We start from the raw sequence: 27,805 nt of genomic DNA, 5'->3' as shown, positions 1-27,805 counted from the left end.
TCTTAATAATTTTTTCCTTATTTTCTATTTTTAAAAAAATTTTTAATAAGTTTTTTCATATTTTTTATTTTAAAAAATTAAAAAATTTTTTTCTTAATAAATTTTTTCTAAATTTTTTTCTTATTTTTAGTATAAAAAATTAATAAATCTATTTTTAAAAATTAAAAAAAATTTTTTTTCTTAATAAATTTACTCTTAATAATTTTTTTTCTTATTTTTTATTATAATTGCTTTATTTTATTTTATTTTATCCTCTTTTTTTCTTTCTTTCCATTTTTTCTCCCTTTTATTCTGAGCCGTGTGGATGAAAGGCTCTTGGTGCTCCAGCCAGGCATCAGGGCTGTGCCTCTGAGGTGGGAGAGCCAACTTCAGGACACTGGTCCACAAGAGACCTCCCAGCTCCACGTAATACCAAACGGCGAAAATCTCTCACAGATCTCCATCTCAACATCAAGACCCAGCTTCACTCAACGACCAGCAAGCTACAGTGCTGGACACCCTATGCCAAACAACTAGCAAGAGAGGAACACAGCCCCATCCATTAGCAGGGAGGCTGCCTAAAATCATAATAAGGCCACAGACACCCCAAAACACACCACCAGACGTGGACGAACCCACCAGAAAGACAACATCCAGCCTCATCCACCAGAACACAGGCACTAGTTCCCTCCACCGGGAAACCTACACAACCCATTGAACCAACCTTAGCCACTGGGGACGGATACCAAAAACAACGGGAACTACGAGCCTGCAGCCTGTGAAAAGGAGACCCCAAACACAGTAAGATAAGCAAAATGAGAAGACAGAAAATCACACAGCAGATGAAGGAGCAGGGTCAAAACACACCAGACCTAACAAATGAAGAGGAAATAGGTAGTCTACCTGAAAAAGAATTCAGAATAATGATAGTAAGGATGATCCAAAATCTTGGAAATAGAATAGACAAAATGCAAGAAACATTTAACAAGGACGTAGAAGAACTAAAGAGGAATCAAGAAACGATGACAAGCACAATAAATGAAATTAAAAATACTCTAGATGGGATCAATAGCAGAATAACTGAGGCAGAAGAACGGATAAGTGACCTGGAAGATAAAATGGTGGAAATAACTACTGCAGACCAGAATAAAGAAAAAAGAATGAAAAGAACTGAGGACAGTCTCAGAGACCTCTGGGACAACATTAAACGCACCAACATTCGAATTATAGGGGTCCCAGAAGAAGAAGAGAAAAAGAAAGGGACTGAGAAAATATTTGAAGAGATTATAGTTGAAAACTTCCCTAATATGGGAAAGGAAATAGTTAATCAAGTCCTGGAAGCACAGAGAGTCCCATACAGGATAAATCCAAGGAGAAACACACCAAGACACATATTAATCAAACTATCAAAAATTAAATATAAAGAAAACATATTAAAAGCAGCAAGGGAAAAACAACAGATAACACACAAGGGCATCCCCATAAGGTTAACAGCTGATCTTTCAGCAGAAACGCTGCAAGCCAGAAGGGAGTGGCAGGATATACTTAAAGTGATGAAGGAGAAAAACCTACAACCAAGATTACTCTACCCAGCAAGGATCTCATTCAGATTTGATGGAGAAATTAAAACCTTTACAGACAAGCAAAAGCTGAGAGAGTTCAGCACCACCAAACCAGCTTTACAACAAATGCTAAAGGAACTTCTCTAGGCAAGAAACACAAGAGAAGGAAAACACCTACAATAACAAACCCAAAACATTTAAGAAAATGGGAATAGGAACATACATATCGATAATTACCTTAAATGTAAATGGATTAAATGCTCCCACCAAAAGACACAGACTGGCTGAATGGATACAAAAACAAGACCCATATATATGCTGTCTACAAGAGACCCACTTCAGACCTAGAGACACATACAGACTGAAAGTGAGGGGATGGAAAAAGATATTCCATGCAAATGGAAATCAAAAGAAAGCTGGAGTAGCAATTCTCATATCAGACAAAATAGACTTTAAAATAAAGACAATTACAAGAGACAAAGACGGACACTATATAATGATCAAGGGATTGATCCAAGAGGAAGGTATAACAATTGTAAATATTTATGCACCCAACATAGGAGCACCTCAATACATAAGGCAAATACTAACAGCCATAAAAGGGGAAATCGACAGTTACACAATCATAGTAGGGGACTTTAACACCCCACTTTCACCAATGGACAGATCATCCAAAATGAAAATAAATAAGGAAACACAAGCTTTAAATGATACATTAAACAAGATGGACTTAATTGATATTTATAGGACATTCCACCCAAAAACAACAGAATACACATTTTTCTCAAGTGCTCATGGAACATTCTCCAGGATAGATCATATCTTGGGTCACAAATCAAGCCTTGGTAAATTTAAAAAAATTGAAATCGTATCAAGTATCTTTTCCGACCACAACGCTATGAGACTAGATATCAATTACAGGAAAAGATCTGTAAAAAATACAAACACATGGAGGCTACACAATACACTACTTAATAACGAAGTGATCACTGAAGAAATCAAAGGGGAATCAAAAAATACCTAGAAACAAATGACAATGGAGACACGACGATCCAAAACCTATGGGATGCAGCAAAAGCAGTTCTAAGAGGGAAGTTTATAGCAATACAAGCCTACATCAAGAAACAGGAAACATCTCGAATAAACAACCTAACCTTGCACCTAAAGCAATTAGAGAAAGAAGAACAAAAAAACCCCAAAGCTAGCAGAAGGAAAGAAATCATAAAGATCAGATCAGAAATAAATGAAAAAGAAATGAAGGAAACAATAGCAAAAATCAATGAAACTAAAAGCTGGTTCTTTGAGAAGATAAACAAAATTGATAAACCATTAGCCAGACTCATCAAGAGAAAAAAGGAGAAGACTCAAATTAATAGAATTAGAAATGAAAAAGGAGAAGTAACCACTGACACTGCAGAAATACAAACGATCATAAGAGATTACTACAAGCAACTCTATGCTAATAAAATGGACAACCTGGAAGAAATGGACAGATTCTTAGAAATGCACAACCTGCCGAGACTGAACCAGGAAGAAATAGAAAATATGAACAGACCAATCACAAGCACTGAAATTGAAACTGTGATTAAAAATCTTCCAACACACAAAAGCCCAGGACCAGATGGCTTCACAGGCGAATTCTATCAAACATTTAGAGAAGAGCTAACACCTATCCTTCTCAAACTCTTCCAAAATATTGCAGAGGGAGGAACACTCCCCAACTCATTCTACGAGGCCACCATCACCCTGATACCAAAACCAGGCAAAGATGTCACAAAGAAAGAAAACTACAGGCCAATATCACTGATGAACATAGATGCAAAAATCCTCAACAAAATACTAGCAAACAGAATCCAACAGCACATTAAAAGGATCATACACCATGATCAAGTGGGGTTTATTCCAGGAATGCAAGGATTCTTCAATATACGCAAATCAATCAACGTGATACATCATATTAACAAATTGAAGGAGAAAAACCGTATGATCATCTCAATAGATGCAGAGAAAGCTTTCAACAAAATTCAACACCCATTTATGATAAAAGTCCTGCAGAAAGTAGGCATAGAGGGAACTTTCCTCAACATAATAAAGGCCGTATATGACAAACCCACAGCCAACATTGTCCTCAATGGTGAAAAACTGAAACCATTTCCACTAAGATCAGGAACAAGACACGGTTGCCCACTCTCACCACTATTATTCAACATAGTTTTGGAAGTGTTAGCCACAGCAATCAGAGACGAAAAAGAAATAAAAGGAATCCAAATCGGAAAAGAAGAAGTAAAGCTGTCACTGTTTGCAGATGACATGATACTATACATAGAGAATCCAAAAGATGCTACCAGAAAACTACTAGAGCTAATCAATGAATTTGGTAAAGTAGCAGGATACAAAATTAATGCACAGAAATCTCTTGCATTCCTGTATACTAATGATGAAAAATCTGAAAGTGAAATTAAGAAAACACTCCCATTTACCATTGCAACAAAAAGAATAAAATACCTAGGAATAATCCTACCTAAGGAGACAAAAGACCTGTATGCAGAAAATTATAGGACACTGATGAAAGAAATTAAAGATGATACAAATAGATGGAGAGATATACCATGTTCTTGGATTGGAAGAATCAACATTGTGAAAATGACTCTGCTACCCAAAGCAATCTACAGATTCAATGCAATCCCTATCAAACTACCACTGGCATTTTTCACAAAACTAGAACAAAAAATTTCACAATTTGTATGGAAACACAAAAGACCCCGAATAGCCAAAGCAATCTTGAGAACGAAAAATGGAGCTGGAGGAATCAGGCTCCCTGACTTCAGACTATATTACAAAGCTACAGTAATCAAGACAGTTTGGTACTGGCACAAAAACAGAAATATAGATCAATGGAACAGGATAGAAAGCCCAGAGATAAGCCCACGCACATATGGTCACCTTATCTTTGATAAAGGAGGCAAGCATATACAGTGGAGAAAAGACAGCCTCTTCAATAAGTGGTGCTGGGAAAATTGGACAGGTACATGTAAAAGTATGAAATTAGAACACTCCCTAACACCATACACAAAAATAAACTCAAAATGGATTAAAGACCTAAGTGTAAGGCCAGACACTATCAAACTCTTAGAGGAAAACATAGGCAGAACACTGTATGACATAAGTCACAGCAAGATCCTTTTTGACCCAGGTCCTAGAGAAATGGAAATAAAAACACAAATAAACAAGTGGGACCTAATGAAACTTAAAAGCTTTTGCACAGCAAAGGAAACCATAAACAAGACCAAAAGACAACCCTCAGAATGGGAGAAAATATTTGCAAATGAAGCAACGGACAAAGGATTAATCTCCAAGATTTACAAGCAGCTCATGCAGCTCAATAACAAAAAAACAAACAACCCAATCCAAAAATGGGCAGAAGACCTAAATAGACATTTCTCCAAAGAAGAGATACAGATTGCCAACAGACACATGAAAGAATGCTCAACATCATTAATCATTAGAGAAATGCAAATCAAAACTACAATGAGGTATCATCTCACACCGGTCAGAATGGCCATCATCAAAAAATCTAGAAACAATAAATGCTGGAGAGGGTGTGGAGAAAAGGGAACACTCTTGCACTGTTGGTGGGAATGTAAATTGATACAGCCACTATGGAGAACAGTATGGAGGTTCCTTAAAAAACTAAAAATAGAACTACCATATGACCCAGCAATCCCACTACTGGGCATATACCCTGAGCAAACCATAATTCAGAAAGAGTCATGTACCAAAATATTCATTGCAGCTCTGTTTACAATAGCCAGGACATGGAAGCAACCTAGGTGTCCATCATCGGATGAATGGATAAAGAAGATGTGGCACATATATACAATGGAATATTACTCAGCCATAAAAAGAAATGAAATGGAGGTGTTTGTAATGAGGTGGATGGAGTTAGAGTCTGTCATACAGAGTGAAGTAAGTCAGAAAGAGAAAAAGAAATACAGTATGCTAACACATATATATGGAATCTAAGGGAAAAAAAAAAAAAAAAAAGAGGTCATGAAGAACCTAGTGGCAAGATGGGAATAAAGACACAGACCTACTAGAGAATGGACTTGAGGATATGGGGAGGGGGAGGGGTGAGATGTGACAGGGTGAGAGAGTGTCATGGACATATATACACTACCAAATGTAAAATAGATAACTAGTGGGAAGCAGCCGCATAGCACAGGGAGATCAGCTCGGTGCTTTGTGACCACCTAGAGGGGTGGGATAGGGAGGGTGGGAGGGAGGGAGATGCAAGAGGGAAGAGATATGGCAACATATGTATATGTGTAACTGATTCACTTTGTTGTAAAGCAGAAGCTAGCACACCATTGTAAAGCAATTATACTTCAATAAAGATGTTTAAAAAAAAAAAAAAAAAAAAAAAGAATGAGATAAGTTTTTATTTTGCTCCTGAGTTTTTCCCATGGCTGTCTCCCAATTATTCCTCTTTCTTGAATTACTGTTTTTAGTAATTAGTAATTACTAATAATTACTGAATTATTAGAATATTTTCTCTATTTTTTTCCTTCAGAAGAGTCTAAGAATTTCTAAATCTTGTATCACTTCATAGCTAAAATATGTATTTGTTATTTTATTTTTATGAGATTTCAATGTTGGGTCAGTAGTACTCGTTAGTTCATAGCACATTATCATCTCTGGTCCAGGCAAGAATCCTCATTGGTTGATTGATCCATTGCTTCCCTTTTGTCCCTATATCATTTCCCATATGCAAACATGTTAGTGTGTGTGTATATATGAATATATATTTTTAATTTTGTTAGTAGAAAAAGTGCCTTATTGTGTTTGCATTTATTTTAATTTACATAGATAGGTTCTGTCATTTATCACGATTCTGTTTCTTACTATGTGTTATGTTTTCACAATGCATTGTGTTTTCTATCCATCCACATTTCTCTGTGTGCATCTAATCCATTGCTTGGTGTATATCTACAAATGTGGCCTACCTTTCTCCCAATGATGGACACCAAGTTCAAATGTATTTTAAATTTTCTTTAAAAATCTTCTTTGTGTTTGAATGTATTTAAGCCCTTCTAATTGAATTTATGCCCTCTGATTGAATGTTCAAATGGAAATATATGTGTATGAATTGTACAGGCAGTAAATGTCTGAATGAACTTGTGTTAAACACAAGGATTCATATGTATAATAATCTAGAGAATTGTTTTCCTAATAAAAGGACTCTTTTGACAAAAGACAAATCCTGCTTGCATGTTGAGACCTGGATACAGTAGAATAAGTTCTCAGAAACTTACAATATACAGCACAAAAGGCATACTTGCAATAAAAGTAAAATGACTGTACAAGGAGACCTAGATACCTTAGTTTGATAATATGTCATATATTAAATACACTTTAAAACAATATTTTATTAAAATGAAGAATATCTTTTGGAGCTTATTCCTTCAGAGTTATTTGAATTATGAAAAATAGCTTTTTTACTCTATTATTGAATGCATGCATGTCTTGACATTTTTCCATAAGAACTTGAGGTATCTTTCTACAAAGACTGTATACCCTGAGGATAATGAATAGGGTATGAATGGAAAAGCATTACTTTGTAGGAGAGGCATTTCCAAGTATTTTATTTAAAAGCAAAGCTTGTGGCCTTGATTGAGCATTACATTCAACTTTAACCTTCTTGTAAACTGAAAAATTGAAAACATGGTAAATTATATCAGTTTTCATAATCAGAATAGAAGAAGCATACTCATTTCTCAGGGCAGATACTCTATTTCCTGGTAGAGGTACGCCCCACTGAGCATCTCCTAGAGCAGCTGTGGGTATAGGAAAAAGGTTAACCATTAGTAGGGTTTACATTGAATTCTCAAGGCTAGAAGCCCAGTTCTCAGATAAAAAGCAGAGATTTTACTGAGGAAGCAATGTTGTATTTACACTCAAGCAAGTGTTTGATTAAGACCCTAGAATTCTGTATCACTTAGTGCTATATCTTTAGCACATGGAATCTTGGAAGTGGCAGGTATAGGTAGGAATCCTGATTCTGCCCCTTGTTACCTGTGTGGTCCTGGCTGGACACATTTAATCTCTGCAAACTTCAATTTTCTGATATATAAAGGTAATAATTAACAATAAACTACCTTGTAAAACTGTTGCTAGGATTTAGTCAGGTGAAAGTTCCTAGGATAATTCAGTACATATTACATAAGTATGTTGTTAGGATTAAGTATGATAAACCATGTGAAGTTCCTAGGATGATACCTGGTGCGTATGACCAGGTCTTCAGTGAGCATTAATGTGCCTTCCTTTCTCTTCCCCATCTTAATGATCATTCCTTCTCTACCTCAGGGAAAGCACAAATTGCATGTAGATACCGGAATGGAAGGTGATTGGTGTGGCCTTATTCCTGTTGGACAGCCATGCGATCAGGTTACGACAACAGGCCTAAAGTGGAACGTCAGTAAGTAAAACCCTTGCACAAAGGGAGGTTTTCTTTCTTTTTTTAAAAATGTCTCTTGATAAATAATTAGAAGTGGAATTGCTAGGTCATATGGGAACTCTATGTTTAACCTTTCAAGGAACTGCCAGACTATTTTCCAAAGCAGCTGTACCAATTTTATATTCCTACCAGTGATGTATGAAGGTTCCAGTTTCTCCATATCCTCACCAACACTTGTTGTTATTATTATTATTCCCATCCTAGTGAGTATGAAGTGTTATCTCATTGTGGTTTTTATCTGCTTTTTCCTGATGACTAATGATGTTGAACGTATTCTCATGTGCTTATGGGCCATTCGTATATTTTCTTTGGAGTAATGTCTATTTAGATCTTTTGCATATATTTTAATTGGGTTATCTCTTTTTTTATGTTGAGTTGTAAGATTCCCTTATATATTCTGGATAAAAGTCCTTTATCAGATATATGATTTGAAAATATTTTCTCAGAGTCTTTGGCATATCTTTTTATTTTCTGAAATTTAATTATCTAAGTGCATTAAGTTAATCTAATTTAAATTTGATGAAGTCTAATTTTTTCTTCTATGGATCATACTTCTGGTGTCGTATCTAAGCACTCTTTGCCCAGCCTTCTTCGCGATTCTGTATGCCTGAAACCTACTATACTTTTCCAGAGAAGTAGCTATTCTTACTAAAATAGAGTTATTTTCATAATCAAACACCTGAGATTTTATAAGATTAGCTGTTCTTACTAAATTTTAAAATGTTCTTCAGTACTTATGAACTATATTCAGTACTGTACCTCGGTACTAGTCATACTAAAACTGTCTGGTTTGAAAAGAACAAAAAATGAGGTGGATCTGTTCATGAAATAAATTCCAAAAGAAACCATCAGGCATTATGAAATGAATCATCCCTAGTGTCTAAGAATAACAGTAATTTAATCAAAGGGCTTTGATTGAATGTCAAAGGGATTATTTCATGATTGACCAATACCTCTAAGGTTGTAAAAAGCAAAATACGGAACCATGTCATTCTTTTGTAACATGTAAAACTTTGAGGTTCCTACAAGGAAATAAATATTTCAAGAAATAAATACATTGAAGATTAAAAGATATTTTAAAAGGCCTTTCTATGAGCCATTGCTGAAACAATTAGGAAAAAAACTAGAGATATTTTGAAGCAAATGTCTGGCAAGCTCATCCGAATTTGAAAGGACGGTGAGAACAGATCTCCTCCAGTGCATAGAAGTCTGTGACAGGCTTTGAAGCGGTTAGCTGAAACTGACATGCGCTCCCATCAGAAGCTTTATTTGAAAACATTTCCAGCCTAAAACAATTGTTTTACTGTCTGGAGCTCCCATTCTTTCCAAGGACCCAGTCTAGACAATGGTGAGAGCTTCCTCCTGGATCTGGTAGTGACCTCACTTTCCAGGGCCGACACCAAGACACGCCGGGCACTGTGCAAAGAGAACAGGAGGGTTGACCATATATATAGCTTCCTTTATCTTACAGGAACAGGCAAGAGTTGGAGGATACAAGAGATTCTTCTGTGCTCTTTAGAGCATCCTCAGAGCCCCTGTGTCCCACACCAAAATGCACATCCTAATTCTTTTTTTTTCTAATTTAAACTTATAAAAATGTTTTATACAATTTTTAAAGGTTATACTCCATTTACAGTTATTACAAAACATTAGCTATATCCCCCGTGTTGTGCAGTACATCCCTATTGTACACCCAGTAGTTTGCACCTCCCACTCCCCTACCCCTATATCGCCCACCCTCCACCGGTAACCACTAGTTTGCTCTCTATATCTGCGAGTCTGCTTCTTTTTTGTTATATCGACTAGTTGGTTGTATTTTGTAATTCCACATATAAGTGATATCATACAGTATCTGAATAATAAAATTTAGTCCAGGAAGGGGCCTTGGGCATGATGGAGCTTTTAATCTTCTTGTCTGTGATAATGTTTCAGTCCTGCCGAAATGCTCTACACTGTTACTTACCTATATATTTACAGATTGCTTCAACTTTTGAAATAGATACTTTTTTCTCTACAACTCTGTGAAAATAAGAAATAGGAACTTCACAGGGTATGAAAAGCAACAGAGTTGAGACGCAAGTGTTTCATCAATGGTATGTGGTAAAAGTGCTAATGAATGGGGTCTTCTGATAGGTAATATTGCCTCATTAAAAAAAGCCATTAAAAAGCCATAAAAATAACTGTGAAATGACACCATGCTGGCTTGGAGAGACATGGCTAGATCTTTTTCACAGAGAGGGTCCTGCTTTACTCAGTGTCATTGTGAAAGCAGAGCTTGATGTCATTTTGTCTGTCACACCTACAAAGTGGCAGGACAGGGCTGGACCCAGAGGAGGAGAAAGGAGATACAGTAACTTAGTCAGGAGTTGCTCACATCCTGGGTCAAGGAGAATAAGCAAGTCCTCGTAAGGGAATGCATCAAAATCTTCCTCAGGTGGTCTGGAGGCTGGCATTCTCCCTGTCTGTACCCACACTGAAATATGATGCCACTTTCTGATATGAATCAGAAAGTAGTCTGATTCACCTGTTTCAATTTGTGGTATCTCCCATCACGGTCTGTGTTTAAAGCAAGTGCCTGTGGTGGTGCCATCATCCAGAAGTGTATCTTTACTAATTTTGTCGAAACTACCTCTATTATAATACTTTAATTCATAGCAATATACTGTGAACAGTCTGTGGTGTGTGTCTGGTACTAGAGTTTCTCTAGGCTGTGTACACATGGGACTAAAACAGCTGCATCACAGGCAGTGGCATCCTCCTCTTTACTAGACCTGCCATACAGCTCTGAGAGTGGGAATGCCAGTGTACACTCGCCTCAGGAGTACACAGGAGTTCCCATGCTTCACGTCCTTACCTTGTTCTCGGTATTGTCAGATTTAATTATTTTTGCCAGTCTGATGAGTGTCAATGATATTTCATTGTGGTCTCTGATTGCTGGTTTGCAAAAGCATCTTTTTGTAGTTATTAGCCATGTGGGTTTCCTCTTCTGTGAATTGCTACTTTCTTTTGCCCTTTTAGCCCTTGGACTATTTGTTTCTTTCTTTCTTAGAAGCTCTTCAGACCCTAATGATCTTCCTCCTGGCTATACATTGCCTTTGCCATTTGTTTATGCCATTTTTTCACAGAGAGGTTATTAAGTTAAAGAGGTAGTCAAATTTATCAGTCTTTTTCTTTCAAATTTGTAATTTCTGTGTCATAAATCATCTTTCTATTCCCTGTGGTTGTAAAGATGTTCTCACAGTTTAGTTTTGAGGGGGACTTTTTTTAGGTTTCTCCTTTCACCTGAAATTGATTTTTGTGTATGATACGAGTTAGGGATCTAATTTTTTTCCTTACTGATAACCAACTGCCCTAGCATCATTTATCATCCTTTTTCCAGTGATTTGTGATATACCGTAAGTTTTCGTATTCACGGGTATGTTTCTTTGATCTCTAGTCTCTTCCTTTGACTTACATTCTTCTTCCTGTACTGATACCACACTGCCTTAATTAACATAGCTTTATAATAAATATTGAAATGTGTCGAGTCTACCAACCTTGTTCTTCGAAATTTTCATGGCTATTCCTGGCTTTTCTCTCTTCTTTGTAAACGTTAGCATTAGCCTGACAAGTGTCACACACACAATTCCATCGTAATTTTTATTGGGATTACATTTAATTTACAGATTATTTTGGGGAGACCAGAACAATTGGGGAAGAGAATTCCTGCATGAAACTGAGTCTTCCCATCCATAAACATAATGTATCTCTCCATTTAATTAGAACTTTTTAATTGCTTTTGATAATTAAAAAATTTTGTCTAAAAGATTCTGTACTTCCTATATAAGTTTTGTCTGTAGAAACCTTATATTTTGTACTGCTATTGTAACTACACCTTTAAAAATTACAGAACTTCCTTGGCGGTCCAGTGGTTAAGACTCCGTGCTTCCAATGCGGGGGTGTGGGTTCAATCCCTGGTCGGGAAACTAAGATCCCACATTTTGCATGGTGCGGCCAAAAAATAAATAAATAAATAAAAATGATATTCTCTGAGTTCATTAGTGCTATATACACATACAATTGACTTTATTATATTGTATTAATATATTGCTGAATACTTTCATTGTTTCTAAAAAAGTGACTTGGGTTTTCTATAGAGCCACATTTTTGTTAGTAATCAAGTTTTTCTTTCTTCTTCATCTGTAACAAATAGGATTGTGTTCAGTTATGAGTAACTGAAATAGTAGCTTTAAAAACTGCCCCCCTTTCCCCCTTCATGTAACAAAGTATGGAGTTAAGTAGTTACAGGGCAAGGTTTCTATGGTTTCCTCAGCCTTTGCCTCAAAACATAAGATGTCTCTGTTGCAACTCCAGCCACTGTGTTCCCCGTTCAGCATCAGGTGGGAAAAAACGGAAGAGAGGAAGTAGGGCAGCACATATTGCAGGAAAACAAGGCATCAGGGATTCCCAGCATTTCCAGAAATCCTTCCTGCATCTAATCGTTTTGCCTCAGTGGCTAGAACTATCAAATACCACCCTAGCAGCAAAGGAGTCTGGGACATGAAATTTTTTAATCTAAGGACATAGTCACCCCAAATAAAACCGAGGTCCTATCAGTGAGGAAAGAAAGAATGAGTAGGAGTCTGCTCTTCTATCAAAAAAATGCCTTTTCTTTGTCCGCCATCTTGATGAACAGTTCAGCCACATATATAATAAAAACTTATTTTAACTTTCTTCCAGCCATACTCTTCTGGATTTCTGTTGTTGCTGTCGATGAATCCACAATCAGACTAATTCTTATTTGTTTATAATCTGTCTTTAACTCTATCCACTCTTTAGACCTTATGTTTTTCTTTGATGTTCTACAGATTTACTACAGTATGTTTAAGTGTAACTTCTCTCTTGTTCTAGTTGGTTTTCCTTAGGTCTGATAATTGGTGTCCATTGATTCTGAAAATTTTTCAGATATCCCCATTTTTCAGATAAGGGCATGGTAGTTCAAAGCCCTAGTTAGTGATTTGCCCAAATTCATATCATTAAGGGATTGATACACTCAAAATTTGAATTTAGGTCTTCAATGCTATTTTTCCTGTTTCTAACTAGTAAATGAAAGACCTTCCATATAAAATAAGTTGATGTTTTTTAAAAATCACTAAAATGAATTTGGGATAAAGAGAAAAATACAAGAGAAAGTTAACTGTAGACAGGGGAAAGAAAGCAAAGGAGATAGGAAAGAGGACAATAATGGTAGGAAATTAAAAGTAATTTGGAAGAAAAATAAAAATCCTGAGGGACAGAACTTTTAACTTCTCTACACTTTTGCCTAAGAAAAATATTAAATGGTGTTGCCCTCCATTTGCCCAGGCCTCTGCTTTATAACACTCAAATTGAGTTTGAAATTATGCATTCATTGTTCTTCATTGTTCCTTTTTTTGTGTTTTTTCAAAGAAGTATAGATATAAATGACAGAGTGAAATAATTTTGTAGCATTGACTGAAAGAGACTCAAATCTAGCCCAAGTGAAAGAGTTTTGAAAGAAAAAACATTCTGAGAAAACAGTTTGAAAAGATTTTTCATCTGTATGGAAATGCTTTGTAATAAGTGTGTACAGGTACCAGGATTTTCTGCAGGAGTTCTCTGTGAGGGTTTTTTTTTCCCCTATCTATCTATCTATCTACCTATTTATTTATACATCTTTATTGGAGTATAATTGCTTTACAATAGTGTGTTAGTTTCTGCTGTATAACAAAGTGAATCAGCTATACATACACATATATCCCCATATCCCCTCCCTCTTGCGTCTCCCTCCCACCCTCCCTATCCCACCCCTCTAGGTGGTCACAAAGCACAGAGCTGATCTCCCTGTGCTATGTGGCTGCTTCCCACTAGCTATTTTACATTTAATAGTGTATATATGTCCATGCCACTCTCTCACTTCGTCCCAGCTTACCCTTCCCCCTCCCCGTGTCCTCAAGTCCATTGTCTACGTCTGTGTCTTTATTCCTGTCCTGCCCCTAGGTTCTTCAGAACCTTTTTTTTTTTTTTTTTTTTTTTAGATTCCATATATATGTGTTAGCATATGGTATTTGTTTTTCTCTTTCTGACTAACTTCACTCTGTATGACAGGCTCTAGGTCCATCCACCACTGAGGATTTTTAAGTGCCAGCCTAACAAGGGAACAGTCCAAGCATCTATTAAAAAACAACAACAACTACAGTTGCTATTAATGCAGTTTCAGTGAGAAACTCTGAATTCTTACTCCATTATGCCTCACAAGGTGATTCTAGTCAGTTGTCATGGTTCAACAATAGCTATACACACTTAAGGTATACCTTTGTGAGCTCACGCCATTAATGTGTGAGATGTTTCATGTTTCTAAATGTCTTTATTATTATTTTAATTATTGCTTTTCTAGTCCAGTGCTTGAAAAAAAGCACTCTGAAACTGTGATGTCAACATTTCTTCTTTGATTCGAGGACAATATCTTTTGTGTCTTCATTCTTTTGATAATCAGTGACCTGCTTTGAGTTGAAGAGATTGTTACAATTTTTACATAGAACACGTGCTTCAGGAATCAAAGGTGATGATAATAAGGATGGCTTTTAAAAAATTAATTTTTTTTTTTTTGCCTCAAGGAAGATGTTAGCTAAAGTTTCCCTCCCCAAGACCATTTTCTCAAGTTTACAATTTGGTGAAGTGACTGTATTTCATCATAGCCAAGATGTCATCAGTTGTAAGATGCATTATTATTTTATGTACACTGAGAAAAAAATGCTACTAATTATAATTGCAGAGATGTGGGGAAAATATATGTGTTAAAACTGATAAAATATGGTAGATCAAATAGAATAGAAATTTACGAATCAAACTATATGCATAGACATACCACTCTTAAATGTGTTGTGAAAAATTGCAAAAGCCTTTGAAATGGGCAAAAAGATACCTGCGTACCTTTCAGTGGATTGTTTGGCCTGGTCTAGAGGTCCTTGAAATGTTATATGATTCTATAGGATACCTAGCTTTTCATTGTCTTTGATTATTTTGCAATGTTGTGGAATTAGAAGTTAACTGATAAAGGGCAGATCATACTGTATATGATTCCTGTTCATATAAGTCAGTTGAACTTTTGTTCTGTGAAAACTCCATGGATTATCACCCTATATAAATGGCCAATTTTCCATCTATTAGCAAATCCATTTCAGCATTCCTTGTTGTCTAAATAGGTCTGTCCTTTGTAGTCTCCTTTGAACCAGTTTTTTACATCATAATAGTTTTCTCATTAATTAATGACTTAATTGAAATCTTTGATGTGTTCATTTTATATTTGAGTCATTATTTTACCCTTTAAAAATTAAAAAAAAATTGTAATCACCTATGATATTTAAAGGATCACAAACTGTTGCAGTCTTTAAAAAAAAAATAGTGTAAAGTGTTATTGCAAAATACCACTTCCGGTTGTATGCAGTAGGTCAGAGGGAGCTCTGGGACAGAGGTCTAATGACGTCACTTCCATATTTGTATCCCGGAAAAGGTCTCACAAAGGACTGTACTTGAACTGTGCACTCTGTATCTATAAAGGATCATGGCCATGACTGAACCTTTTAAGCAAAAGAAATCAGACCAATACGCTCTTCTAGAAGGCAAGAGTTGATTCTAGTACTAGTAAACTAAGCTGGAAGGAAATGACATTTTTTAAGCAGTGTTATTGAAATATAATTCACGTATTATAAAATTGTTCTGTTCTTGATCATAGAAAGAAAGCATCCAGTGTTTTTACCATGAACTATGATGTTAGCTGTTGGTTTTTCACAGATGTCCCTGATCAGATTGAAGAAATTCTATTCTATTCCTAGTTTGTTGGGTGGTTTTATCATGGAAGGGTTTTGGACTTTGCTTTTTTTTTGGTCTATTGAGATGATCATGTGATTTTTAAAAAAAAAACATCCTGTTGATATAATAATATATTACATTAATTGAATTTCCGATATTAAATCAAACTTAAATCCCTTGGATAAGTTCCACTTGGTCATGATGTATAATTCTTTCTCTGTGTTGCTGGATTCAGTTTCCTAGTATATCTTTGAGGATTTTTGCGTCCACATTCCTAAGATACATTGTTTTGCAGAGTTTTTTTCTTGTGATGTCTTTGACTGGTTTTATAATCAGGGTGGTACTGACATCTACTCTTAAAATCCAGGCATTCAGGAGGGAACCTCCAGGGAAGTCAACCAAGGCAGCAAGAGTGAAACACCAGTGAAGTAGGTCTAGCAGGCAGGATGCACATTTGGGGAGGACATAGCACAGAGGAAATTCTGGTTGCAGGAGACACCTGAAATGTGTTCTGATCCAAAGATAGGTGGTGCCTTGTACCCTGCCCTCTTTTATTTGTGTGCTTGCTGCTAGACATGGGAGGGAGGAGAGAATGAGACCTATAGGGCCAGCTTGTATCTAATGAATAAATAACAGGGGCTGGCTGGCCCTTCTAACGAGGAAGTTTAGGTCACTGAACATTTAAACAAGCCCAACCTGCTGGGGAAGCAGTTTCATTTATAGGAAATTATATCGAATGATCTCTAAGTGTTCCTTTAAAAAGCAATTATCTCCACACACGGATAAAGACAAGGAGCAGCCTTTCCGCCTTCTGTGTTTAATTAACCATCAATGGCTTTGCATCTTCACTGCTTTATATTATTAATTTAGAAAAGTCATTAATGTTTCCATAGGTCATTTTTATTTATAAATGGAAAGTGCTAGCTATAAATTCCAATATTGATTTTTCTCCAATAATAACTTTTCACTAAGGATCTTTCAAACTTTAGGAATAATAAGTTCCCTCACAAATTTATGTAAATTTAAATGTGTGAAAGATTTATTTTTCATAATAGCTGTACCTAGAATATTACATTTATTTATATATGTATAAATAAATTAGGATGATAATTACAGATAAATATTTTCACAAAGGTTTCTCAAGGAAGCCTTACATTTCTACTTGTAGGGCCCTGAATATTTTCAAATATTTGGTAAGATTTAAAGTGTAACAGTGCATACTGAGTTCATTGCTCTAGGCTGTATTAAGTGTTTTTTTTTTTTAAATTGGAGTATAGTTGATTTATAATGTTGTATTAGTTTCTGTTGTACAGCAAAGTGAGTCAGTTACACATACACATATATCCACTCTTTTTTAGATTCTGTTCCCATATAGGTCATTACAGAGTATTGAATAGAGTTCCCTGTGCTATACAGTAGGTTCTTATTAGTTATCTATTTTATATATAGTAGTGTATATATGTCAGTCCCGATCTCCCAATTTATCCCTCCCCCCCTTCCCCCTCGGTAACCATAAGTTTGTTTTCTACACCTGTGACTCAATTTCTGTTTAGTAAATAGGTTCATTTGTACCATTTTTTTAGATTCCACGTATAAGTGATATCATATGATATTTGTCTTTGACTTCACTTGGTATGACAATCTCTAGGTCCATCCATGTCGCTGAAGATGGCATTATTTAGTTTTTTTTTATGGCTGAGTAATATCCCATTATATATATGTACCACATCTTTATCCATTCCTCCGTCGATGGACATTTAGGTTGCTTCCATGTCCTGGCTATTGTAAATAGTGCTGCAATGAACATTGGGGTGCATGTATCCTTTCGAATTATGATTTTCTTCAGATATATGCCCAGGAGTGGGATTGCTGGATCATATGGTAGTTCTGTTTTTAGTGATTTCTTATATTTTCGACTATGTTATGGAAATAACAGAGTATTACATTCTTGATTAATGGAATATATTAAAAAAGAAACCTTTATTGTTGATACCACATCTTGATTTTTTAATGTATCCTTGATAGTAAGTGCCAGCAAATGACAATTTCTATGATGTATCGTCCAGACTATATGAATGTTATTTCCTTTACTTAGAATCTAGGATAATTATATTGATAGTATCAGAATGTTGAAAGGCACATCATCGTTTGTCTTGACCTATGATTTTCAAATGAAATAATGAAGATCTAAAAGTGACTTCCACAAATCACATGGTTTTGTAGGGCCAGAGCTGGCCTGGAATACAGATGTCTCTATCCCAACACAGGGCTTTTCCCTCCTAGACTCCTTCACTACTAGCAGTGTAGAAAACTTTGATATTTGATAATAGATTCAAATATATATAAAGATAGGTAAATGTAAAATGTGTGATGTTTGATAGGTAGATTGAAAAATATAACCATATTTGTTAAAATTTTCATGATACAAGTTCTCAGCTGTATCAGTGCCAAATTGCTGCTGTAACAAGTTACCACGAACTAGAGGCCTAAAACAGCAAGCTCATCATCTGCAGTTCTGGAGGTTGAAGTCCCAAATGGGTCTTATGAGACTAAGATCCAGGTATTGACAGAGCTGCAATCCTCCTGGAGGCTAGAATGGAGAATCCTTTTCTTACCGTTTCAGCCTCCAGAGGCTGCCCACATTTCTTGACTCATGATTCCTTCCTTCACTGTCAAGGCCATCAGTGTAGCATCATCAGATCTCTCTTCCTCTGACCTTTGCTTCTATTGTCACCTCTCTTTCTCTGACTCAGACTCTGAGCCACCCTCTTTTAAGGAAGTTGCGACTACACTGGGTAATCCAGTATAATCCTAGTTCGTGCTTTTTTAGTTTAATCACATCTGCAAAATCCCTCCTGCCATGCAAGTAACTTATTTACAGGTTTTGAGGATTATAATGTGGACATTTTGGGGGTGCCATTATTGAGGCTATCATTTAAGTCTGTAATCAATAAGTTCAATAATTTCCTGGAATAATACATATTGAATGCAGTTATTACGTCACTGAATCTTTACAGTTACTCTGAAAAGTAATGTATGAAGACTGTTTACATGTCCTTGAGAAACTGAATCTCAGTGTTATTCATCTTGGCCTCAGATAATGTGTGGTAAAGACTCAAGACAAAATAGACACAAAATACTGTGTGAGCATGATTTATTTGGTGTCCACAAAGAGGGGTGAGAGTGACAGTTTCCATTCACTGTGGTTTCTGTTCTCCAAGGATTGTGGTCAGGTTTAGTACAGCGTATATTCTGATCCCTGGGAGCCATGAAGGAAGTCAGAGGGTTTGCATCTGGTCAGCTGTGAGTTTGTAATCGGGCTTTTATTAGACATATTCCTTCTTTCTATCCTTTTTTGATTCCTTCTCTTTTTTAGCCTTTGAGGCTGCATTTTAATAAGAAACTGATACTTTCTACCAATAACAGGCAGCAATCTGATGTGTGATTAAGATGGTGAAAAACAAAAGGCAGAAAATTTGACTCTTCTTATATTGCTTTCTTAGTTACATATTATTAGAATCTCAGGAGTCTACGGGTCCTTAACAATCGATCAGATATGTATCATTAATTTGCTGAGCACGCATACACCAGCAAACTACTGATTGACTACTTATCTGCTGTCACTTTTATTCCTGCCCCTTCCACACACACAAACACCAATGCTGCACGCATATACTTGTACTATGATATGGTACAAGTTTGGGTTTTCTTATTATATACATAGATTTGATCAGTCTGGGGTCATAGAACACAAAACTGCCGCTTTTGATAAGTTCTGAATATTAACACTGAGGAATAATCGCACAAAATGACGATCATGGGGAACTTGAGGACCCAACTTTTATGAAAAAGGCAAAGTTGGGTAAGGGGGAGCTTGATAAGCAGTAGATATTATTTCTCTGGGGAGAAAAATACAAAGAGGAACAAGATTTTTTTTTTAGACTATGTTATTCTGCAGGATTTTCAAAAATTATACTGGTAAGCAAATATTACATTTCCAGACATATAAGACTAATGACATACAGCCTACAACAAATTTGTATTAAATACTGTATATTTCATTAACTCAGCTTCAATTCTATTTTCTACGTTGTAGGATTTGAAGCAGATATGAATGATTTTTCTTAAGTCCTTACCCTTTTGTGATTCTGCTGAGAGCACAAGAAACCAACAGTAATTTACTGTATGCCATAATCATCCTGTTTTGTTTTTAGAAAACTCCCAACAACCTGACAACACACATTTGTTATGGTTGAGTCTAGGCATTTAAATATGAAAACAATTAACATGCATTTGTAGGGAATGTGACAAATGGGAATTTGTGAGCAGACCAATTTTTCATTGACCTGCACTCAAGAACACTATTATAACTCAGGCATGCCTCCCAAGTTGTTTAAATGAGTTGATTTCCTAGTATTTATGTGGGCAGGTTGACTGATGAGAATGACTTTGGTATAAGCTCAAGAGTCCCTTTCTATTTCCCCTCCTCCAGGTTTCACTTTTGTGCTGATTCAGATGTGAGCTCTGTGCATTCAACCATCCAGCTAATATATTGAGACAAGGAAGCAATAACTTTTGCTCATTACATGAATTGTAGAGAAAGAATCGAGGGGTTCAGATGAATGAACTTTTACTATGGGAACAGCTCACTGGGCATAATTTTCTTCTGGGTCCAGATAATCATATTGTGTGTTTTGAATATACTTTCTTCTACCTATCTTTTCTCTACACTCATTCTTATTCAGGTATATAACATCAACTCTTTGTGAATGCAGAGTATTATTATCCTCATTTTATATTTCCACCATTTTATCTTCCGTATTATCCTCATTTTATAGATGAGGAAACTGAGACCCAGAATGTTAGATGAATTGTCCAAGTTCATATTTCCTAACTTAGTCCTCCATGCACAGAAAGTGGATCCATCACTGGTTATTTACATATCTATTTTTAAAAGCTTTCGACTTGGTGAAGTAACCTATCTCAACATCCTTCTTCTAAGTGAAAATAGAATTTTCCCGGACATTGGGCAGGTTCTAAGACAAAGGAGACAGAGAATTAACACCTTGGAAATTAAACTCATGATATGAGCCCTACCTAAGACATTCCCTTCCACTCTGTGAGCCACAAATCAGAACCCATGCGGATTTGAAGAGTGTGTAATTTAAGTGTAACTTATGCTCACCGTGATGTGTGATGTCTGGGGTGATTATAAACCAAATGTCATTCATCGCGGTTCTCAGGTATTTGTGGTAAGGACTCAAGGGAAAAAAAAAATATGTACTTAGCATTCACAAAGGGGGATAAATGGTTAAAGCAGGATTTTTGATGAAAAGGAAAGAGCAGTGATAAAAGGGCAAGATAGTTTGGCTGCAGGAGGTTTCGATGGCAGGCAGCTTTCTCAGCTCCGAGCTGCTCCTGTGTCCTGTAGATTGCTTGGAGGCCAGATTGTGAAAAAGCTGAAAATACTTAGAGAACACTAGGCTTAAGTTAAAAGAAGGGCAGATGACACTGGGGAAATGCCCAAAATGCAGACTAAATTAGAAGCATCTGCATAAAGGCGCTTTGAAATATGTCTGTGGACCCCAAATAAAGTTTGTAGTGAAGAAATATTTGCATAATGTGTTTTTGTTACAGTGCAAGGAAAACTCAAGGTACAGATTACATAGAGAGAAAGTAAGTTCTCCAGCTTAAGAGGTGTATTTGGGAACTAGCAAGAGAGGGTAGAGGTCTTCTTCTGGTTTTGAGATTATAAAACAGCCAAAAAAGGAAACAAATCAATGCTTTAAACCCTTTGACAAAGGAACTCTCTGGAGATTATTGTATAACATATAATTTACCTTCTTCTCTCTGTGTAATTTGTACCTTGAGTTTCCCTTGAAACGTAGCAGAAAACATTTATACAGCTATTTACTTCAGTGAATAATGTGGAGGAAAGATGACAATAGGATTCAAGCTCTGACTATGAAACGAATGAATTATATGGCCCCAGGATGTCATGTGGATCCTTAATCTCTACAAAGAGGGTTGCTAGATGATGTCAGAGGTTTTCTTCAGTGTGGAACTGTGGCTTCTGAAGCCACAGAGAAATAAGCGGGTCCAGATCATAAATGCCAGGAGCTTAATTTTCAAGGAGACAACTGTCTCCTCCTTAATTCCCTGTGTGATGGCAATTAAAGTCCCCATGAGAAGCGGCAAGAGGACCAGACTCAGGAGACTTTCGTCTGGGGTTGCTGTGTCAGGGGTTGATGTGCAGCCCCTTTTCTCATAGATTTCGTGCCATGTGGTTCACTGTATGGAAGTGGCTTTGAATGTTGCAAAGGAGGACATCCTGTGTCATCATTACAGTTTATCATCTCTTGCTGAAGGTTCTCACTCTTCAGAAGTTCACGGTGAGGCTAGAAATGGGAGATGATGATGATTATTCCTCATTTACTCTGAGAAAGAATGGACGCTCTGGCTGTAGCAATACAACATTTTCTGATAATGATTTATTAGCAGTGTTGTGATCTCCTGCTTGGCCCAGTGCCAACGTCATACTTTGGCCACCTCTCAATTTATTTGCAAGGTTTCACTTTGGAGAAATCATATCGGCCTTTTTCACTCATCTGTTTTCTAGACCACATTTAATTGCAAATTAACAACTTGTCTCTCAACTATTCCTAAGTCTGGCTTTTCTTGTGGGGATGTGTGTGTGTGTCTTAAGAACATGCTTAGAAAACATTATCAAAGCAAGAAGGCTTTCTGATTTTACCAGCTACAATTGATAACCAATTTTTATTTTTAACCATCAAAAAAATTATTTATTTGCAGTATATCAGTGTTAAGTCTGTCAGGAGAGAGAAACAGGTTCTGGGCAATTTAAATCTGACATATAATTAAGAAAAGTACATGTTCAAACCTGAGGTGTTTTCAGTTGACCTGAATCCCACCAAAGGCTGATATTCTACAGATAAAGTAGATAAAGTTTTATTTCCTATACCTTGCATGGTACATTACTAACTAACAGGCGAATTAAATAAAGAAGGCTCCCCCGTTCTAGAAGGATACATTACCAAGGTGGGCGGACAAAGTGAAGAAAGGCAGAGATGCCAGCCTCCTTCTCATCCTGACCCACTGCTGCTGCAATTATGATGTAATTATGAGTGCTGTTCTCACCTGTCATGAGGTTTCATTCTCTTTCCTTTAAAATGTGTGACTTTGAACTAAATGATCTCAATCTCTTTCATTAAGTCTTCCTTCTTTATTCTCAATAGCAGAATTAGACTATTTTGTTCTCTCCTCCTGAATACCTGTGAAAAGCACTTGAGGCCCAACACACATGCCATTTCCCCCTTAAAACAGGTCCCCAACCCCTAGTATTCTCAGAATATGTTCTCCCTTGAATATCTTCCTCTCCCTTACCCCCCACTAAAATCTTCACTCATCTTCAAGGGCCATTTCAAATCACGTCCTTTACGAAGCTTTCCTCACTAAATGTGATTTTTCTTTCTTAACTTTGAATTCCTAAAGTGTGCTGTGCGCCTCTTCAGTATGTTTACCTATTAGTGTCATTCTCTGTGCAGATTTTTTATTCCTTTTATTAGAATGCATTCGCCTCAAGGATTTGGTGCGGTCATCTGTGTTTCCTCCTAGTCCTCTGGGATAGAGCCTTGCATGTTTTGTGTAATTAGCAACCTTTTTTAAATGAGCAAGTGCATTTTACCCCCATGAATTCTGTAATGGGACACAGAGTCAATTGCATTATAGTAAAAGATGCCGAAGCAAGAGTTCTATATTATAAACCTTTAAAACAATTAGAATAATGAGGGCTAAGTTCAATTTTAAGGATGAAAATAGTTGTAAACCCTGCCAAAAGTTGATATGGTTTAAAGTGATGCCATTTAGAATATGAATGTTACCAAAGATGGCTTTTTAGTATGAGTGTGTGTGTGTGTGTGTGAGAGAGAGAGAGAGAGAGGTGCCTATCTAGGGAGTGGGCAGTGCAGGAGCGAATCTGTAGAAATGTCACCATGTTGAGGATTTGGAGTGTTCAGTGAATTCATTGCTCCCCTAGATGCTTTTCTCTGACCCATTTGTTTACTGCTCTTAATATGAGGCAAGGTCTAAAGCATTTCATTTTTAGATTCCCCTCTTATAGATGTTGAAGATGGTGGAAAACTATAATGTGAGGGCAAGTATCATTATAAAAAGAAAAGAAAATGGAATTGGTTCTCTTATTGTGTCTTTATTCATGAAACTTCTAATATTTGCTGTGCAAAAAGAAGAAAAACAGAAAAACCCTAGTTTGGTTTATTCTACTGTGTCCTAGAGGGCACTCTTACAGTATTATATAAATGTAAAAATTAGGTTTGTTTGTTCCAATCATTTTGTATCTTTATCCACTTAACTAGATTATTAATTTCTCTAGTTCATGAGCCCTTTAAGTTTTCCTTCCCATCCTATTTAGTAACAGTTTTAACACTAGGTGTTCAAATGACTTGATAAATAACAGGATTCCTTATCAAATTGGTCCTTCTTTTTCATATCTATATTATATACATTCTTCTACTGTTATCAATGAGAAATGGATAAGGAAGTGGTTACTTAGCCTTGGGAAATAGTTGTATTTACATGTTGGTAAGAAATAGTGGATCCTGAAAAAAAATGACAGGCAAGAGTGAGCAAGGCAGGAAGAGGAAAGGATGATATAGTTTATCCAGTGAGTAGGATCATATGCAAAACAGAGTTAACATGGTTGGATTTCACTGAGGAAATATTTTGGTCACTCTTGAAAATGCAGAAAAGTAATAGCATAGTACAGGCAGGGCCAGATTTCTGTTTTTCAAGGTGGTTAGAGAAGAGTTAAATGCATGTTGAGAGCACAATGGCAGCAGATTTATTAAGCTTTTTAAAAGAAGTTGATCAGTGATACAAGAAACAATATAGGTATGGAGTTTTGTTATCAAGGAGACCCTTATGTCCAAGGTGTAAAAAGAAGTCTATTTATGTTGAACGTCAAAAGGAGGCAAGAAACTCGAGACCCAGGAGAGGTGGGAGAAATGGGGAAATGCTGGCTGAAGAGGGGAAGGGCCACAGCAGTGGGAGGCTTTAGAGAGACTATGCTTAGCTCCACCTTCGAAACTAGAAATGAGAGATGTTGAGTTAGGTTTTAAGGTGAAGATGCTTATGGATGAAGGCACTCATTGATCATAGGTGGCACGAATCTTTATCAATAAGTCGGCCACAGCATCGGTGGATAAGGCACAGGGATAAAGTTAGGATTTAGAAAGTGTAAAATACCTATCGACGGGAGTGTGTTAAAAAAAAAATAATAACTTTTGAATAAACTTTAGACCACAGCAAGGACCAACTGTTGAACATAAAGGAGTCTTCAATTCTGAACATTTCCCTAGAAGAACTCTAGTGGGGAATAGTGGACAAAGTGGATGGGGGCCACTGATGACTGGCAAGTTGCCTGGGGCAATAATTCTCAAGTGCCACATGGTCTCCATCAGTTATAAATTATGCCACAAGTAATCTGTAACTAAGTATAAGTACTCATAATTTTGGTTGATTTTTTTAAAAATTCATTAAAGCAGATTTAAGGTCACTCTTAAAATACTATCTCTCACTGGCAGTCCAGTGCGCTTCCTTGGACTGAAAAGTAACCTGCGGATTAGAGTCAGGGTTATGGAAATTGTATGTACCTTCACCCTCACCTATTGGTGCCTCCTGATGTATGCAGCATTGTTACTGATTTATGGCTGTTAGGGCAATCACAAATTATTTAGAGTTTTGTAGTTGAAACTTTATAGTTAACTGTGTTTTCTGTTTCACTTTACCCATGAATACAATTTTAATAAAGAAGGTAGGAATAGAAGAAGAAAATGAGAGTACATCAATAACCTTATTGCACTTGCCCCTAAATAGTCTAAGAATTCAGTGGGCAGTGGTGGGGAGGTTGCTTTTCTATGTCTGTCAAACAAATTGATGACAAATTGTTACCTGAACGTGAATAGATTTATTTTGCTCTCTTCATTTCTCATTAAGAAAATGCTTGTCCTTTGCTTGGTTTGGTCCTGAGCCCCTTCTCTCTATAAACTGTCCCTAAGTGATCTTATCACAGCCTATAACTTTAAATACATCTACATGCCATTGCTTCTCTCATGTATAGCTCCACCCCTTACCTCTCTGATTTTCTTCACTTGCCCTGGAATTCTGGGAACATAAGCCGCTCTAGAGCATAGAAACTTCATGTCTTTTGTTTAGAAGCTGTCCCTCCTGCAGAGAGGAGTGCCTGGTGCAGAGGTGTTGTTGAGTAAACCTTTGTTGAATGAATGTCTAAGAACCTTATCTGAGATAACGTGACCGCGACAGAATGCTTGGGTTTTGCTCCACCTGTTCTGTTCTCCCCATGTCAGTAAACCAACCCAGACACAGCTGCACAAACCAAGAACCTTAGATGACTTCTTCCTTTCTCCCCATCTACTCTTTCATGATCCAAGTCCAGGCCATCTTCTTCTTTTTTTTTTTTTTTTTTTAACATCTTTATTGGAATATAATTGCTTTACAAGTGGTATGTTAGTTTCTGCTTTATAACAAAGTGAATCAGCTGTATATATATATATATATCCCCATATCTCCTCCCTCTTGCGTCTCCCTCCCACCCTCCCTGTTCCCACCCCTCTAGGTGGTCACAAAGCACCGAGCTGATCTCCCTGTGCTATGCAGCTGCTTCCCACTAGCTATCTATTTTACATTTGGTAGTGTATATATGTCCATGCCACTCTCTCACTTCGTCCCAGCTTACCCTTCCCCCTCCCCGTGTCCTCAAGTCCATTCTCTACATTTGCATCTTTATTCCTGTCCTGCCCCTAGGTTCTTCATAACCATTTCTTTTTTTAGATTCCGTGTATATGTGTTAGCATATGGTATTTGTTTTTCTCTTTCTGACTTACTTCACTCTGTATGACAGACTCTAGGTCCATCCACCTCACTACAAATAACTCAATTTCATTTCTTTTTATGGCTGAGTAATATTCCATTGTATATATGTGCCACATCTTCTTTATCCATTCATCTGTCAGTGGACACTTAGGTTGCTTCCATGTCCTGGCTATTGTAAATAGTGCTGCAATGAATATTGTGGTACATGTCTCTTTTTGAATTATGGTTTTCTCAGGGTATATGCCCAGTAGTGGGATTGCTGGGTCGTATGGTAGTTCTATTTTTAGTTTTTTAAGGAACCTCCATACTGTTCTCCATAGTGGCTGTATCAATTTACATTCCTACCAACAGTGCAAGAGGGTTCCCTTTTCTCCACACCCTCTCCAGCATTTATTGTTTGTAGCTCTTTTGATGATGGCCATTCTGACTGGTGTGAGGTGATATCTCATTGTAGTTTTGATTTGCATTTCTCTAATGATTAACGATGTTCAGCATCCTTTCATGTGTTTGTTGGCAATCTGTATATCTTCTTTGGAGAAATGTCTATTTAGGTCTTCTGCCCATTTTTGGCAGGCCGTCTTCTTATCTCTCCTGGAATCTGCAATGGGCTCTCCTACTTCATCACCTTATTAAATCATCCTTCACAAAGTTACCAGAGCAATCGTTTTAAAGCCAAAATAAAACTACGTCTCCCAGCATTTGGAACCCTTTAATGACTTTCCTTCATATTTCAAATAAAAGCCACATTCCTGTCTGTGCCGAGGTCCTGCTCCAGGATCTGGCCTCCTCCTGCCTCTCCAGCCACTGGTACCACTCTCCCCTCACTCCCTGGCTCTAGTCACACTGCCCTTTTGGTTCCTGCCGTAGGCTTTTTGTACTTGTTTTTCTCTCTGCCCAGAATACTATTCTTCATATCTTCCTATCTTCCGATGGATCTCCCACATTGTATCATTTGAGTCTCAGCTAAGATGTTACTTCTTCATGGAGATTGTTTCTCATAAGCCGATCTGAA

The 27,805-nt window shown here is 36.8% G+C and overlaps 1 protein-coding gene across 1 annotated transcript in view; it reads left to right on the top strand.

The window, feature by feature from the left end:
- The window catches only part of TPK1 (thiamin pyrophosphokinase 1), a 358,113-nt gene that overhangs the window by 248,613 nt on the left and 81,695 nt on the right, over nt 1-27,805 (top strand). The window contains exon 8 of the mRNA XM_061198139.1: nt 7,905-8,016. Within this exon, the coding sequence (XP_061054122.1) occupies nt 7,905-8,016 (112 nt within the window). The remainder of the gene's footprint in view (nt 1-7,904; nt 8,017-27,805) is intronic.

Source organism: Eubalaena glacialis, chromosome 8, assembly GCF_028564815.1.
Source record: "Eubalaena glacialis isolate mEubGla1 chromosome 8, mEubGla1.1.hap2.+ XY, whole genome shotgun sequence".
NCBI classification, from domain to species: Eukaryota; Metazoa; Chordata; class Mammalia; order Artiodactyla; family Balaenidae; genus Eubalaena; species Eubalaena glacialis.
This window is presented reverse-complemented; position numbering and strand designations above follow the sequence as displayed.